This window comes from Heterodontus francisci, chromosome 2 (assembly GCF_036365525.1).
Source record: "Heterodontus francisci isolate sHetFra1 chromosome 2, sHetFra1.hap1, whole genome shotgun sequence".
In the NCBI taxonomy this organism is placed as follows: domain Eukaryota; kingdom Metazoa; phylum Chordata; class Chondrichthyes; order Heterodontiformes; family Heterodontidae; genus Heterodontus; species Heterodontus francisci.
The window spans coordinates 31,425,455-31,444,363 of record NC_090372.1 but is presented as its reverse complement, the minus strand read 5'-3'; the positions used below and the strand labels follow the sequence as shown (position 1 = coordinate 31,444,363).

Genomic DNA, 18,909 nt, shown 5'->3' with positions numbered 1-18,909 from the left:
TACATGGCAACTGAATTTCTTTGGTATTTATTAAAAGCTGTCAAAGTTTATCACTAAATTTCAAAATATGGTAGTAAATTTGTTTCAATTATGATAAATTCTACTGTGTTTTATATTGCTATCAAATATTAAATGGTATTTCTGATGGGCATGAGGAGAATTTAATAAGGAAGCTTTAGGCTCAAACAATCTTGAAACAAACACTAACATTAGTTCACCGTTGCTTTTAAGGGGTAAAAGAAAAGTTTGACAGTGGTAGCTCTTAAAATGGGTACACAAGAGCATTTTGTTGTAATTATCCTCTAGAAACACATTTATGAGCAAGTGCAGCTGAAAGTACATAATTATCAGACCTGAAATGGTTTGCAAATTGTATGTCTTAGATTAAAACCTTAAAACCTCACAGTCCTTACAGATCTACTCAGGTTTTGAGTTGGTGTACCTATTATGTACTAACAGGGAGCAGCACTGAACAGCCACAGTACACAGCAATATCTGGACAATTTAATATTGTCTACATAATATAGACCAATAACAATCTCAAAATTATATCTGACAGCTTCCAGGTTCTCCATTATATCAGCACTACAGACGTGACCTCTCTGCTCAGCTCTTGTTACCGACTCTACCTTGAAAGCACAACATTTATGATGCTGATAGGGTCTCATCCAATGGATGCAGCATCTCTAAGTAGTGTGTCTGAATTTTGAGCTGTACTGGACATTCAGATTTCCTTTATCATACCAAATGCTTTTCTAACAATAGAACTTAACATATGGTGAAGGGAGGAAAAGGCAAGCCTGAGGAAATGGTCCCTGACTGATGGGAATTTATGACATTCATCTGTCAGGAATGTACAGCTCACAGCTCAGGAGAGCAGAATTCAGAGTTAAATTGCTGTGTATTTAAAAATGAAGTCACTCACCTGCTGCCGCCATGTGCTCGCTGGTTCGGATTGGTTGAAACCCTACAAATGGCACTTGCATTGATAATATTAAGCCCACAATGTAGAAGGTGCTGTAAGCTGTAAAAATGAATATTTTAAAGAAACTGTGTACAACTGTTACCACATTGTTCTAAATCCAACTCTACACAAACATGCTACCCAATAGGATGCATTCTATGAACAAGGTCATATATTCAAAATCATTCAAACTCCAAGAAATCCCCCTTAATTCCTGGAACACAAACACTGTCGTAATCAAATGAAAATTAGCTTTGATAAAGGTTATAAGACATACATTTAGCTTCACAGACAACTTCTTAAAGTAAATTTGAAGTATCAAGGTGTCATGGAGCTAGAAGTATAAACTTTGTTCAAAACATGTATTAAGATACCTGGTTGTAAGGCTTATAACCATTCATATTTCTAAACATACTATCTGTAAATGGATCTTCCAAGAATCCAGACAAAAACCTTTGGGACAAAGGTAAAATCCCTTCTCACATATAAGAAAGATAGCTCAAATTTCTAACAAATTACAAGATAAATTGTTAATTTTCTTCTGATACCATCCAATCTATCAGTGTTAAAAAACGGGCAATTTCTGTTACTTTGTTCTATTCTTTTTAAGTAGCTTGGGGGCCTACCCACCTTCATTAAAAGAAAATATAACCCCAATTCAGTTGGCAAATGAACAAATATAGTTTAAATGTGTTAATATATACAGATTGGTACATCAAGATAATCGGATAGAGGTAGAAAGCTTTGTTTTCCAGATTGCTGAAACGTTAGAAAATCAACAGTTGAATGCAATTTGGGATTGAAGACTTAAAGGAGATATTAAACAGAGACCCATTCTGCCTTCACGGCTGTATGTGCTGACTTTCCTTTATTACATAGTATTTACAGCACAGGAACAGGCCATTCGGCCCAACTGGCATTTATGCTCCACAAGAGCCTCCTCCCACCCCTCACCATCAACATATCCTTCTATTCCTTTCTCCCTCGTGTGTTTACCCAGCTTCCCCTTAAAGCATGTACACTATTCGCCTCAACTAATCCACATTCTGACCACTCTCTGGGTAAAGACGTTTCTTTTGAATTCCTTATTGGATTTATGAGTGACTATCTCATGTTCGTGACCCCTAGTTTTAGTCAAACCATCCACAAGTGGAAACATCTTCTCTACATCAACACTGTTTAAATACCCACAAGCAATAAGTTCCAGCCTGCATTCATGTACAAGTGTCTAGATGTTATTTTCACACTTCAAAGGCACCTATTTTAAACAGATAACATGTACACCAAATAAAGTGATTACTGACAACGCAGCCGGCAGCTTACATCATCCAACTCGCCAATCTGCGCACATGCGCAGATTGGTTCCTACCCTCTGCACGTGCAATGCGTTCCACAGTTCCAGGGCTGGTTGGCACATGTGCAGATGACATCATTGCGTAACGCGGCCAGATGGGGTCGGCGCATGTGCAGATGACGTCATTGCGTAACACGGGCAGATGGCGGGGGTGGGGGAAAGAGAGCGAGCAGGGGCGGGGGGGGGAGAGAGGGCAGGGGGGAGCGGGGAAAGAGCGGGTGTGGAGAGAACGTGGCCGAAGACCTTGCTGGTGGCGGGTGCGCTCTCCTCCCTCCCCCCGTCGCCCGTCCGCTCACCACCCCCTCCTCCCCCCCCCACGACCGCTGGCTCACCCGCCCACCCACTCCCTCCCCTCTGGCCATTGTGTGCTGCCATGTGTTTAGGTTGCCATCGTGTGATTATTTGAGCAGCACCATCTTTCATCCTGGCAGCTGCCTGACGTCGCAGACTGTGACGTTTTAGTGGCACAGGCTGCATTTGCGCATGTGCTGTTGCAGCGCCACCTAGTGGTGGCATCAGCAAACACAGCCTTCATCAAAATAGGGCACCAGCCCATTAAGCCTGCCGGTCACACACCCTTGGGGAACCTGAAATAGGCCAGCACTGCCCACTATGTACACATCTCCACCTATTGAAATAAAATGATTACAAGGATGATACCAGAACTGAGAGGTTGTAACCATCAGGAAAAGCTGAACAGGCTGGGACACTTGTCTCAAGAAAAAACACCCTTATAATATGGAAGCCCATTTAGTTTAGTTTAGAGATACAGCACTGAAACAGGCCCTTCGGCCCACCGAGTCTGTGCCGACCATCAACCACCCATTTATACTAATCCTACACTAATCCCATATTCCTACCACATCCCCACCTGTCCCTATATTTCCCTACCACCTACCTATACTAGGGGCAATTTATAATTGCCAATTTACCTACCAACCTGCTAGTCTTTTGGCTTGTGGGAGGAAACCAGAGCACCCGGAGGAAACCCACGCAGACACAGGGAGAACTTGCAAACTCCACACAGGCAGTACCCAGAATTGAACCCGGGTCGCTGGAGCTGTGAGGCTGCGGTGCTACCCACTGCGCCACTGTGCTGCCCTCAAAACCTTTAGTTTTCTATTCACCTCACCACTAATACTTGCTATGAACCAATAGGTGCTCTGTGAGGAACCATCTTGTGTCAAACCATCTTGTGTCATTTATCATCAGAGTCTGTAGAACCTGCTGAAAACAGACTAATCCTTCAAGACTGTGCACGTTATTGTACATCTTGTTACAGCTTAACATATTTTATCTGTAAATAAATCTGATGAAGTAATTTAGATATACACCATGGTCTAGCAACATTATCTTCCCTAGAGGTGTAGGAACACCCCTCAAAGACTCTAGCGAGCAATTTACTGAGGGTTAATTGTTAAACCGGAGATACACCTGCACTTGTCAGACAATGAAGATGATCCATCGGAGTATAGAATACTTGACTGGTTGTGGTGGATACAGAATGTCTCTCTCAAGCACGATGTCTAAATAACTCAGTTATAGAACAAGTACCATATTCAACAGCTTACTACCAAGCATTCTCCATTGCTGCAGCTAAAAATACTGGAGGAAATGTTGAAACATGATGTTTGTGTAGACAAGGTATGTGTAGTTCAAGTGTGACTATATGGTTGCAAGTGCTTAATGGCATTTGACTTTTTAAAGTCACTCAGTTTGTGGATTTATATGAATAATTACTGCTGCTCAATTCTTTATATTGGGTTTCCTACAATTTCTACATGGTGTAATCACAATATGATGTAGTTCCAGCTCAGCATGAGAGAAATCACAAGCACAAAGTTCAGTCCCATATATTGATGGTACTTCTCAGGACATACTGTCCCACATATTAGCAGCAGGCTACTAGCTTGCCCTCTTGATTGTGCACAGAGATTACACATAAAGGGGAACTGGAAGGGGCAGTTTTCACCAAAGTGAAAATTCAACAAGTTCTCCAAGGCAAAAAAAATAGGGTACAGTACAACCACAGGAACATAGGCCAACTTGTATTGGATCATACTACATGCTTCAGTACCATGATATGAAACGTGTTGATGGTACTGCAAGTCATTTATGCAAAATATAACCCTTTGGCTAATTCCTTAAGACACACTTTGAAAGTGAACCTTTTTACATATGCACAAACAACTTTGGGCTCGCACATCCTCAAACTCAACTGAACTGGATTAAACCTCTGGACAATCAGGTATGTTTTATTAAAAATAACATTCTGCAAGATTACATTGGCAGACTTCCAGATTTTGATTCTTGTTTCACATATAATTTTCAGTACCATCTAACAAGTTAAATTTGCTGTTTCTGGATTAAACAGGCTCTTATGAGGGAAATTGTGGTCACCTTCAGTGAACTCATGCAACAAGAGGCAAATGTGACACTCCTATTCAAGAAAGGATGTAGGGACATTCCTAGCAACTACAGGCCAGTCAGTTTATCTTCAATAGTGGATAAGGTTTTAGAAACAATAATCGGGGGGGTAAAAAAATCAAAGGGCACTTGGAGAGGTTTGAGTTAATTGAAAGCCAGCATGTATTTGTAAAAGGCAGATTATGCTCAACTAATCTAATTGAATTCTTGATGAAGTAACAGAGAAGGTTGATGAAGGGAATGTGATGGATGTTGTCTATACGGATTTTAAAAAAACATTTAATAAAGTACCACATAAAAGGCTGGTTAACAAAATTGAGGCGCTCAGATTCAGAATGCCAGTGTTAAATTGGATTTTAAAAATTGGCTCAAGGACAGAAAATAGCGAGTCGGGGTAAATAGTTGTTTTTCAGACTGGAGGATGGTAGACAGTGCTGTTCCCCAAGGGTCAGTGCTGGAACCACTGTTTTTTTTTTTGCTACATATAAATGACTTGGATCTTGGAATACAGAGTAGAATTTCAAAATTTGCCAATGATATCAAATTTGGAGGAGTGGCAAATTGTAAGGATGATACAAACTGATTGCAACAAGACAGAGATAGGCTAGCAGAATGGATAGACAAGTAACAGACGGAATTTAATACAGACAAATGAGATGATGCATTTTGGCAGAAGGGATAGGGTGGGGCAATATGGACTTAATGGTACAGTTCTAAAGAGAGTGTGCAGGAACAGAGGGACCTGTGCATAGATCTTTGAAGACAGCACGACATACTGACAGCATGGTTAGCAAAGCATATGGGATCTTGGGCTTCATAAACAGAGGCACGGGATGCAAAAGCAGGGAAATTATGCTGAACCTTTATAAAGCTCTGGTTAGGCCCCAACAAGAGAACTGTATCCAGTTCTGGTCATGACACTTTAGGAAATATGGGAGGGTCCTTGAGGGGGTGCAGAGGAGATTTACCAGAATGGTTCCAGACATTGGAAATGCTGGGTTTGTTCTCCCTGGAGCAAAGGAGATCGAGGGGAGATTTGATAGAGGTGTACAAGATTATGACAGGCTCAGATAAGGTAGACAAGGAAAAACTGTTCCCAGTAACTGACTCGGGGACACAGAATGAAGGTTTTGGGCAAGAGACACAGGGAATATGAGGAAGGACCTTTTTTACACAGCGAGTGGTAATGACCTGGCATTTGCTGCCCACAAGGGTGGTGGAAGCAGGGACAATCAATGATTTCAAAAGGAAATTGGATGGGCACTTGAAGGAAATAAAATTGTAGGCTAGAGATCGAGTGGGGGAATGGGACTAATTGCATTGTTCTGTGGAGAGCTGGCATGGACTCGATGGGCCGAACGGCCTCTTCCTATGCCATAAATCACTCTAAGATTCATCAATAATGATCATGAAACTACCGGATTTGTGTAAAAACCCACCTGGTTCACGAATATCCATCAGGAGAGGAAATCTGCCAACCTTACCCTGTCTGGCCTACATGTGACTCCAGACATAGCATTGTGGTTGACTCTTAACTGCCCTCTGAAATGGCCTAGCAAGCCACTCAGTTGTATCAAACTTCAAAAATAAAACTGGATGGACCACCCAACATTGACCTAGGTGCCGGAAACAACAAAGGCACACCCTGTCCAGTCATCCCTGCAAAGTCTGCCTCACTAACATGTGCCAAAATTGGGACAGCTGTCCACAAGCAACAGCCTGACAGTCATACTCACAGAATCAGACCGTACAATGTCCCAGACACTGCCATCACCATCCCTGGGTATGTCCTGTCCCACCGGCAGGATAGACCCACTAGAGATGGCAGCACAGTGGTATACAGTCGAGAGGAATAGTCCTGGGGTCCTCAACATCGACTCTCATGAAGTCTCATGACATCAGGACAAACATGGACAAGGAAACCTCCTGCTGTTTACCACCTACCGCACTGTCACAGCTGATGAATCAGTGTTCCTCCATTTTGAACACCACCTGGAAAAAACACTGAGGGTATTAAGGGCACAGAACATACTCTAGATTAAAGCGTAACTACCCTACCCAAACATGACCAGACCAGACATGCGTCGGATTCAGGTCGGGTCTCTCTTCCGGGTCCAGCATTCGGGCTTGGGTCGGGTTGGGCTGGACATGGACAGTGCTGCCTTGCTTCGGGAAGTATTCTTCAAATGAATGTTCAGGACGTCAAGGTGGGAAACGCGTAGTCTGGACTCCATACTCTGCAGTGAAACCTGGCTATCCAACCAAACCCAACTACATGTGTCGCGTTCGGGAGTCGGGTCGGACATTAAAAAAAGTTAAAGGATTCTGGCCCGGGTTGGCTGTTGTTGGGTCGGGCCCAGGTTGGGTTTTAATTTTATACCTGAGTCAGGCTTCACTCTCGGTGCGGGACGTCAACATCCCTCACCAACAGTGGCTCAGTAGCACCACTACTGACTGAGCTGGCCAAGTCCTTAAGGACGTCACAAAGGACATCCTATCTGACTGAAAAAGGTAAACTTTCCTTCCTCGCCCTCTTGACCTGCCTGCAGCCTTTAACACGGCTGACCACACCACCCTCCTCCAACGCCTCTCCATTGTGGTCTAGCTAGGTGCAAATGAACATACAAATTAGGAGGAGACAGCCACTCGGCCCTTCGAGCCTGCTCCGCCATTCAATAAGTTCATGGCTAAACTGATTACTCCACATTTCCACTTACCCCCGATAACCTTCCAGCCCCCTTGCTCATCAAGAATCTATCTACCTCTGCCTTAAAAATATTCACTCAGCTTCCACCACCTTTTGAGGGTGAGAATTCCAAAGACTCACGACCCTTGGAGGGAAAAAATTTCTCATCTGTATTAAATGGGCGACCCCTTATTTTTAAACAGTGACCCCTAGTTCCAGATTCTCCCACAAGGAGAAACATCCTTTCCACATCCACCCTGTCAAGACCCCTCAGGATCTTATATGCTTCAATCAAGTCGCCTCTTACTCTTCTAAATTCCAGGGGGTGGGAGTGCTCTCACCTGGTTCCATTCTTATCTAACTAAACGTAGCCACAGAATCACTTGCAATGGCTTCTCTTCCTGGTCCTGCACCTTTACTTCTGGTGTTCCCTAAAGATGTATCCTTGGCCCCCTCCTATTTCATGTCTACCTGCTGTCCCTCAACGACATCATCCGAAAATTATCCGAAAGCACAGCGCTAGTTTTCACATGAATGCGGACAACACTCAGCTCCACTTCATCATCACCTCTCTTGACTCCTTCACTGTTGCTAAATTATCAGACTGCTTATCCATCATCCAATACTGGATGAGTAGAAATTTCCTCCAATTAAATATTGGAAAGACTGAACCCTTTGTTTTCAGTCCCACTCCAAACTCCATTCCTCTCCCTGGCAGCAGTCTGAGATTAAGCCAGACTGTTCACAACCTTGGTATCACATCTTACCCTAAGATAAGCTTCTGACCTCATACTGACGCTATCACCAAAACCGGTTCCATAACATCACCCTTGTCTCAGCTCACCTGCAGCTGAAACCCTCATTCATGCCTTAGTTACCTCTAGACTTGACTATTCCAGTGCACTCATGGCTGCTCTCTCACATTCTATCTCCGTAAACTTGAGGTCACCCAAAATTCTGCTGCCTGTGTCTTAACCCCGTTCCCCTATCACCCATGCTCCCGGTCAAGCAATCTCTTAACTTTAAAATTCTCATCCTCGTTTTCAAATCCCTCCATGCTCTCGCCCCTCCCCATCCCTGTAATCTCCTCCAGCCCCACAACTCTCCAAGATAACTACGCTCCTCTAATTCTGACATCTTGTGCATCTATGATTTTAATTGCTCCACCATTGGTGGTCACGCCTTCAATTGGCTAGGACTACCCTCCCTAAATCTCTCCAACTCCCCTCCTCCTTTAATATCTACCTCTTTGACCAAGCTTTTGGTCATCTGACCCAATACCTCCTTTTGTGGATCAGTGTGGGTGTCATACTTGGTTTTATAATGCTCCTGTAAAGCACGTTGGGCCATTTTATATCAAAGGCATTATATAAATACAAGTCATCACATCTGCTCGACTGGGCTGCATCAGAAGCTGAGAACACCCACACGAGGGAAAAACCTCGACTTTCTCCTCTCAAATCTAACTGTTGCAGATGCATCTGTCTATGACAGTATTAGTGGGAGCGGCCACTGCACAGTCCTTCTGGAGACAAAAGTCCCGTCTTCGTATTGAAGACAGCCTTCATTGTGTTGCGTGGCAGTACCACTATGCTAAATGGGATAGATTTAGAAGCTCCTAACCGGGCATCCATGAGGTGCCATGGGCCATCAGCAGCAGCAGAATTGTATTCAATCTGTAAACTCATGGCCTGGCATATCCCTTACTCTACCATTACTGTCAAGCCAGGGGACCAACCCTGGTTCAGTGAAGAATGTAGGAGAGCATGCCAGGAGCAACACCAGACATACCTAAAAATGAGATGCCAATCTGGTGAAGCTACAACACACGATTACATGTATGCTAACAGCAGAAGCAGCATAGTAATAGGAGATTTGATAGGGGTATAGACAGGAGCTTCTATGGCCACAGATGAGAGCTCAGGATGGTGTGTTGTCTCCCTGGTGCCAGGGTTAAGGATGTCACCGAACAGCTGCAGAGCACCCTGAGGGGGGGGGGGGGGGGGGGGGGGGAAGGTAAACAGCCAGTGGTCATGGTCCACATTGGTACCAACGACATAGGTAGGAAGAGAGGGGTGGTTCTGCAGACATAATTTAGAGAGCCAGGCAAAAATTAGCAAGCAGGACCTCAAAAGTAATAATTGCCAGACTAATCCCAGCACCACGTGCAAGTAAATATAGAAATAGGAGGATAAAACAGATGAACGTGTGGCTGGAAAGATGGTGCAGGAGGGAAGGTTTTAGATTTCTGGGACACTGGGACCAGTTCTACAGAGGCTGGACAAGTTGCACCTGAACAGAGCAGGGACAAATTCCCTTGCGGGGCAATTTGCTAGTGCTATTGGGGATGTTTTAAACTAACTTGGCAGGGGTGTGGGAACAGGAGATAATACAAGAGAGGAACACCAAAGGTGGAGAGAACTGGGAAAGACAGATTGCACTAGAGTAGGAAATAGTAAAGTATTAGCTGGTGTAAGAGGGAAAGTAATTTCTAAATTAGGGTTACTGAACATGTATGCGAATGTGCAGAGTATGGCAAATAAGGTTGATGAGCTGCAGGCACAGATAGCCATGTGAAAGTATGATGCTTTGGCGATAATGGAGATCTGGCTCAAAAAGGACAAGACTGGGTGCTAAATATTCCTGGATACAAGGTGTTCGTGAAAGATAGGAAAGGAAGGAAAGGAGGAGGAGTGACAGTTTTGATTAAGAACATTGCAGTGCTGGAGAGAGAAAGAAGGTCCCAAAGGGGTCAAGGACAGAATCTATTTGTCTAGAGCTGAGGAACGAAAATGATGCAATTACATTGTTCTGTGTAGTCTATAGGCACCAACTAACAGGAAAGATATAGAGGGACAAATTTGCAAGGAAATTACAGAGGTGCTGGAATTATAGGGTGGTAATAATGGGGATTTTTAATTATCCAAATATAGACTGGGATAGTAGTAATGTAAAGGAGAGGGGAGCAAGAGTTCTGAGAGCGTATTCAGGAGAATTTTCTACAGCAGTATGTTTCCAGTCCAATGCTAGACCTCATTCCAAAGAACCAGGTGGGCCAAGTGGATCAAGTGTCAGTTGAGGACTAATTAGGGGACAGTGATCACTGTGCCCTAAGGTTTAGGCTGACTATGGAAAAGGACAAGGAACGATCCAGAGTAAGAATAATTAACTGGGAGAAAGCACGGATCTGGAATCAAAGGTTGGCAGGCAAAATGCAACTTTGGAATAATGGACTGCCTTTAAAGAGATAGTTCAGGCAAGTGTCAAGGTATATTCCCACGAGGAGAATCATTCTGGAAGGGTCCCAGTGGATTGGAAGATTGCAAATGTAACACTTTTATTCAAGAAAGGGGGGAGACAGGAAACTATAGGCCAGTTAGCCTAACAACCGTCATAATGAAATTATTAGAATCCATTATTAAAAGGAGGTTTATAGCAGGATACTTAGAAAACCAAACTGAAAGCAGATAGAGTCAACATGGTTTGTGAAAGTGAAATAGGGTTTAATTTATTAGTGTTCTTCAAGGAAGTAACAAGCAAGGTGGATAAAAAGGGAACCTGTATACGTGGTGTACTTGGATTTCCAAAAGGCATTTGATAATGTGCCACATCAAAGGTTAGTACACAAGATAGGAGCACATGGTGTAGGGGTTAACATATCAGATGGATAAACAACTGGTTAGTTAACAGGAAGCAAAGAGTAGGGATAAATGTGTCTTTTTCGGGTTGACAAGCTGTAACTAGTGAATGCCACACAGATCAGTGTTGGGGTCTCAACTATTTACAATGTATATCAATGACTTGGATGAAGGGATCGAATGTATGGTAGCTAAATTTGCCTAATGACACCAAGATAGGAAGGAAAGTAAGTTGTTGAGAGGAGACAGATAGTCTACAAAGGGATCTAGATAGGTTAAGTGAGTGGGCAAAAATTTGGCAGATGGAGTATAATGCGGGAAAATGTGAACATGTCCACTTTGGCAGGAAGAATAGAAAAGCTGTATTCTATTTAAATGGAGAGAGATTGCAGAAGTTGGTGGTACAGTGGGATCTGGGTGCTCTGGTACATGAATCACAAAAGGTTAGTATGCAGGTACAGCAAGCAATTAATTAGGAAGGCAAATGGAATGTTGACGTTTATTGCAAGGGGAATCAAGTATATAAGTAGAGACGTTTTACTGCAGCTGTACCAGACCTCATTGAAACATAAGATCCTGTGGGGACTTGATAAAGTGGATACCGGGAAGATGTTTCCTCTTATGGGGGAGATTAGAATGAGGGGACACAGTTCTAAAACAAGAGGTCTCCCTTGCAAGATGGAGATAAGGAGAAAATATTTTCCCCAGAGGGTCATTAGTCTGTGGAATTCTCTTCCCCAGAAAGCAGTGGAGGCTGGGTCATTGAATATATTCAAGGCTGAGTTAGGTAGATTTTTGATCTACAAGGGAGATGAGGGTGATGGGGGACAGACAGGAAAGCGGAGGTGAGACCACAACCAGATCAGCCACTATCTTTACGCATGGCACAGCAGTCTCGAAGGGCCGAACTGCTTACTCCTGCTCCTAAGTTCTATGTTCCTATGAAGAGGAAAGGTAGGACAAACAAATTCAGAGCTTCCTGGATGACGAAGGAGAGAGAAATTAAGAAAAAGTGTCCTTATGACAGATATCAGGTGGATAATACAACCGAGAACCAAGTTGAATATTGAAGGTTCAGAGGGGAAGTGAGAAAGCAAATTAGGGAAGCAAAGAGAGAATGAGAAAAGACTGGCAGTTAATATAAAAGTGAATCCAAAAGTCTTCTATAGGCATATTAATAGTAAAAGAGGGGGAAACAGAGCAGTGGGGCCAATCATGGACCAAAAAGGGGATTTACACATGGAGGCAGGGGGCAAGGCAGAGGTATGAAATTAATATTTTGTATCTGTCTTTACCAAGTGTTACGACCGAGGTTGGAGAGGTGCACTGTCTTTCTCTAGTTCCACTTCTCCACAGGTTACAACATACATTTAAATGTTTACCCAGTTACTGATACGGCCAATTATATACTCTATTTTTATTTCAAAATAAAATACACCAAGCAGGTTTCTTTAATAAACATCAAACATATTAAATTATAAAATAAGATGTATTCAGTAAAAATACAAAGCATTAACATGGATTGAAATATGATAGTTCACTTCTAAATTAGTCCAACACACACACATACATACACACACACCAGTTAAAGAAAAAATAAACAAGTTTTCTCTGCAGAGATCTCTTTATAAAAAAGACAAAAAACCCCAACTTTGGCCAAATACTTGTTAATGCTTGAAGGAAAAGGAGAAGATATGGAATTGTATCAGTTGTCCCTTTATTCTGGCGTCGCAAATATGCGCAGACACCATCACTGAGATCTTTTTGGAGCAGTTCTCTTCAGGCGACTTGAGGGTCAGTATGGCACGCTTTCCAGGAGAAATGTGGCATCAGGGGTTTCAGCTACTACACTGGATTCTGAAGAAAGGATGAGCTGGTGCCTTCTCTCTTAGCAAGCTGACCTCCAACTGACTCAAAACAATATCCAGAATGAAACCAACTCTTGACCACCATAAATCTTGACATGTCACTTCTCTGTAAACAATTTCCCCCTAGTCACCAAGGCTCTTGCTGTTTACCTAGTTGAAGATATAGGACATCCAGTGTGTTTATAAACCAAGCCCAAAGTCCTTCCAGTGACTTAAAAAAAAAATAAAGTCCAGCATCTATGCAAGCTCTTCAGTCCTCCAAAGGAATCCATTTCCATAATTTTAAACATAAGTCCTCACAAAATATTAAAAATGGAAGTACTTTCATACCTCCATCTTTGGAGGAATGAAACGCCATTTTTAAATGTGTTTCATTACAAAGTGTGGAAAAAACCATAAGATGAAAAAAATTAAAACACATTTACACACACATTCTCATTCAAACTTTACCTGTAACTAATAGTTATGCCCTGTACCATCTTTGCATTCAGATAATTAAAGCAAAGACAAAGCATCAGCAATTATGTTATATTTCCCCGCAATGGGGATAATCTTTAAGCGATAGGGCTGCAATAGTAAACTCCATCGAAGTAGTCTGGCATTCTGGTTTTTGAATTTTTCCACAAAGGCTAGGGGGTTATGATCAGTATATATCAAATTTTTTCTGTAGCAGTGTTGGACATATACTTCAAAATGTTCAAGAGCTAGCTAGTAATAAACCCAAGGTTTCCTTTTCCACTGTTGAGTATTTCCTTTGGTGTCGATTTAGCTTTTTGGAAAAGTATCCCACTGGCCTTTCTATTCCCAATTCATCATCTTGTAACAGGACTGCACCTACCGCCAGGTCACTACCAACAACTGCTACCTTGAAGGGCTTGGTAAAATTTGGGGCAAACAACACTGGTTCATTGATTAAAATGGCTTTCAGCCTCTCAAAAGATGGTTGGCACTCCCCTGACCACACTAACTTGGATTTTTTTTTGTAGCAAATCAGTCAGTGGAGCAGCTACAGCATTAAAATTTGGTACAAACTGGTGGTAGAAACCACACGGCCCCAAAAACCTCATGATTTCTCGTTCACACTTGGGGGCAGGGAACTCCATCAATGCCTATACTTTTGCTGTTCTTGGCAACACTTGTCCTTGCCCTACTATAAGCCCTAGGTAGGTTACCAGCGATTTTGCAAATTCCCTGCTGGCAAGGTTTACCACCAAATCAGCCAACTGTAATTTTCTAAATATAGCTTCTAGTTGTTCCAAGTGGTCCTTCCAAACATCACTGCATAGCAGCACATCAAGGTAAACCACAGTTATGTAAACCACATAGTTAGGAACACAGGCTACCACTTGGTTCATTTGTCTCTGGAAAGGCGCTGGGGCTTTTTTTTTTAAACCCGCATGGCATCATTCGGCATTGGAAGAGACCGTCCGGTGTGACAAAGGCTGATATCTCTTTAGCTAGGGGTGTTAAAGGAACTTGCCAGTATTCCTTTAACAAATCTATTTTGGTAAGAAATGTGGCACTGCCCACTCAACAATACAGTCTTCCAAGCCAGGAATTGGGTAGGAGCCTGCATTCGGTACTGCATCAATCTTTCTGTAGTCTATGCAAAAACTAGTTGAACCGTCAGGCTTAGGCACAAACTGGGGAACTCCAGCTGCTTTGGGTTCAATTAGGTGGCTTTCCAACATCTATTGGATTTTTACTTTCACTTGGGCCTGTTTCTCTGGACTTAAGCGATAAGGATGCTGTTTTACAGGAGAGGATTCTCCTGCATCCACATCATGAATGGCTAAAGTTGGTTTGTCCCGACAGACTCCTTTAAATGCTATGAGTAGCCTTGTTGGGTCTCACTGTTCTGCATCTAAGAATGAAAACATAGTGTCTAATCTCCCTAACAATTCAGTATTAGCTAACCGGATAGTAGGAGGTTCAATTTGAGAATTGTCTAGGTCTCCTTCTGCCTCATTTCACTATCCATTTTGTCCTTCACTGTCCCTACTACCTGACAAACACACCTTTTTTTAAAAAAAATCTGTTTATGGGGATGTGGACATCACTGGCTATGCCAGCATTTATTGCCCATCCCTAATTGCCCTCGAGAAGGTGGTGGTGAGATGCCTTCTTGAACCGCTGTAGTCCATGTGGGGTAGATACACCCACAGCGCTGTTAGGAAGGGAGTTCCAGGATTTTGACCCAGTGAGTGCGAAGGAAGGGCGATATAGTTCCAAGTCAGGATGGTGTGTGGCTTGGAGGGGAATTTGCAGGTGGTGGAGCTCCCATGTATCTGCTGCCCTTGTCCTTCCAGGTGGTAGAAGTCATGGGTTTGGAAGGTGCTGTCTAAGGAGACTTGGTGCATTGCTGCAGTGCATCTTGTAGATGGTACACACTGCTGCCACTGTGCATCGGTAGTGGAGGGAGTGAATGTTTGTTGATGTGGTGCCGATCAAGCAGGCTACTTTGTTCTGGACGATGTCAGGCTTCTTGAGTATTGTTGAAGCTGCACCCGTCCAGGCAAGTGCACAGTATTCCATCATACTCCTGACTTGTGCCTTGTAGATGGCTTTGTGGTGGTGGAGTTACTCGCCACAGGATTCCTAGCCTCTGACCTAGTCTTGTAGCCATGGTATTTATATGGCTACTCCAGTTCAGCTTCTGGTCAATGGATGTTAGTGGGGGATTCAGCAACATAATGCCATTGAATGGCAAGGGGAGATGGTTAGATTCCCTCTTGTTGGAGACGGTCATTGCCTGGCACGAATGTTACTTGCCACTTATCAGCCCAAGCCTGTTCTTGCTTATCCACCTTGCAGAGATGATATTGTTTCAACATATTGATGTGACACAGCTGATACTTTTTCTGGCGATCAGAGGTCTCAAATAATTTCCTTTATCAATCCTTTTGACTATTCTACATGGGCCACTAAAAAGTGCTTTCAGCGATTCACCCTGTAAAGGCAGTAATACTAACACCTCATCCCCTGGTTCAGGTATTGGCATGCTTGACTGCCCATTTCTTCATGTTTGTTTGGGAGGCTTTCAGGTGTTCCTGAGCCACTTTGCAGGCTCTCGTGAGCTACTCCGGGAACATATTCTAACACGAAAGATTCATCTCGGTTCTAAAAACTTTTCTTTGCTAAGTTTTAGAGCACCTCTACCTCATGTTCATAAACTAATTCAGAAGGACCAAAACCGGTAGACTCATTAGGTGAATCCCTAGTGGCAAACAAAAGAAATTCCAGCCCTTTGTCGCACTCATGGGGATATGCATGTCAGCATGCCCTGATCAGAGTTTTGAGCGTCTGATAGCACCTTTCTTAAAGCCCCTTTTGTCTATGGGTGGTATGCTGAGGACTTCAACTGTGTTATACCCAGATTATTCACAACTTCCTGGAAAATTTTAAGACATAAAATTGGAACCTTGATCCGACAGAATCTCAATCGGTAATCCATAGCGAGTGAAGAACTGGGTTAACTTTTCTACCACTACCTTAGCAGAAACTGTTCTCAAGGGAATGGCCTCTAGGAACAGAGCAGCCATATCCACAATACAGAACTTGTTTAGGCATTGTTTGGGTCACTACACAATGGAAAAATTCCTGGAACCTTCTCCTGCAATGGTTCTGTCTCTCTGACTTCACTTGGTCTTTGTGACTACTGGAGAAGCTACTACCTTTGCTCCAGCCAAATCATTCCCCCAGGAGTAGGTCAACTCCATCTACAGGCAAACTATGGATAACTCCTACAATTACTGTTCCATACATTAGGTCACACTCCAGGCGCACTCGATACAACGCTATGGGTATATACTGCCTACCGATACCATTTACTAAAGCCTTGGCATTGAGTGCACACTCTGGTGGAAAAGTTATGCCTTTCCCCAGCGAGCGTGCTTGGGTGGCTGCTATATCTCTAAGTAGAGCTATAGGTTTACCTGCCTCCCTTGAGGGATAAGGAGTTACTTTTCCTTTTAACAAGACTTCCCTGGAGCTCAAGTTTCCCACACTCTCAGCAGTTTTTGTACTTGGCCTTACAGCTGCAGCCAGAGCTACAGCTTGCTCTGTCGTACTCACAGTCAAGGGCCCTTTCTCTGCATTGGCCTTGTGTACCCCAATAAGTCCCATGGGTTTACCCCACAACTTCCAGCATTCTGCACGAAGGTGTCACACCTTTCGGCAATGGTAACACTTAGGCTTTCGGACCTCACTTCCACCCACAGCATCTTCCTTTCTGGCCTGAGGAGATCCCAGAACGTTCCCAGCTATTCCTTCATGTCCCTAGCTACTTGCCTTCCTTTCACTCTCCCACCTTTTATCCTTCTCGGGTTTGTGGAGGTATCAGACAAAGGGATTGGGCTTGTAAACAAGCTCAATCATCAGCGATCTCAGCTGCCTGTCTGGCTGTTGAAACCTTCCGGTTCTCTACATGGGTTCTTACTAATGGAAGGACTGAATTTTCAAATTCTTCCAGGAGAATTATTTCCCCAAGGGTCTCATACGTGGCCTCAGCCTTTATTGCCCGCATCTGATGATCAAAATTAATTTGCTTTACCCTCTCAAATTCTATACAAGTCTACCCAGGCTGTTTCCAGAGGTTCCGAAATTTCTGCCTGTAAGCTTCAAGGGACTAACTCATAAGCAGCGAGAATAGCCTTTTTTGCCATCTCAATCTGCAGAAGCTTCCTCAGAAAGCATGGCATAAACTTCATGAGCTCTGCCTATCAACCTGCATGTCCAGCTTTCCTTCAGCCACTTCATCTGTCTAGCTATCTTTTCAAAAGAAATAAAAAATGCCTCAAGTCCCTTTCCTCAAACTTTTGGAGGACTTGCACAAATTTAAACAGTTCTCCATGGGGTCCTGGGATGGGGTCAGGTCTTTCCTCACCAGAATTTTCACCCTTTTGTTTTAGTTCCAGCTTTTTAATTTGAATTCCCTTTTTCACTCCTTTTCTCTCTCCTGCCTCTCTTCTCTTTCCCTTTTCTTCTCTGAAGTGCTTCTCTTTAAAGTTCAAGTTTCTTCATTGCCAATTCTCTTTCCTGCTCAAGCTGCTCATTTGCAACTGAACTCTAGCTAATTCAACTGAATTATCATCTGGATTGCCTTTTCCTTCTTCTAGTTTCAAATGCTGTGCTATTACATCAATTATGTCTGCCTTAACCCCTGCTTTTAACTCTAACCCCAACCTTTCTGCCAATTCCTTTAGCCTGGCCTTGGTCAAGTTTTCCAAATCACTCAGGGATAAGTCCTCCCTCCCCAGAAAGGTCATAGCAACTGACAAAGCCATTCCACTAGTGTAAACTTTGCTCTAATGCACAAGAAACCTGATGTTTTCCTTTTCTCCTTTTCAATTATCACACTTACAATTGCACATTGTCAGCTTTAGGTCATCTCGGATGAGCCCCCAATTATATGTCACGATCAAGGCTGAAGAGGTGCACTGTCTTTCTCTAGTTCCACTTCTCCATGGGCCGCAACATATATTTAAATGCTTACCCAGTTACGGATACGGCCAACTATACACTCTATTTTTACTTCAGAAGAAAATCCACCAACCAGGTTTCTTTAACAAAATTATCAATTTATTATAAGACTTATTCAATAAAGATGCAAATCTTAAACATAGATTGAAATATGAAAGTTCCCTTCTAAATTAGCCTAACACACACCCACACCTGTTAAAGAAAAAAAAACACGTTTTCTCTGCAGAGACCACTTTACAAAAACGATTTTTTAAAAACTTGGGTTAAATACTTGTTAATTCTTGAAGTAAAAGGAGAAGATATGGATTGATATCTGTTGTCCCTTTATTCTGGCGTCCCAAATATGGGTAGACAGCTGTCACGGTGATCTTTTTGGAGCAGTTCTCTTCAGGCGATTTCAAGGATTAGTCTAGCAGGAGAAATGCGGCATCAGGGATTGCAGCCATCACACTGGATTCTGGAGAAAGGATGGGCTGGTGTCTTCTCTCTTA

At 43.0% G+C, this 18,909-nt stretch overlaps 1 protein-coding gene across 1 annotated transcript in view; it reads right to left on the bottom strand.

Annotated features, from left to right (window-relative positions):
- Window positions 1-18,909, bottom strand: part of stt3b (STT3 oligosaccharyltransferase complex catalytic subunit B) — a 177,122-nt gene that overhangs the window by 42,689 nt on the left and 115,524 nt on the right. The window contains exon 6 of the mRNA XM_068056496.1: window positions 926-1,024. Coding sequence (XP_067912597.1) covers window positions 926-1,024 — 99 coding nt within the window. The remainder of the gene's footprint in view (window positions 1-925; window positions 1,025-18,909) is intronic.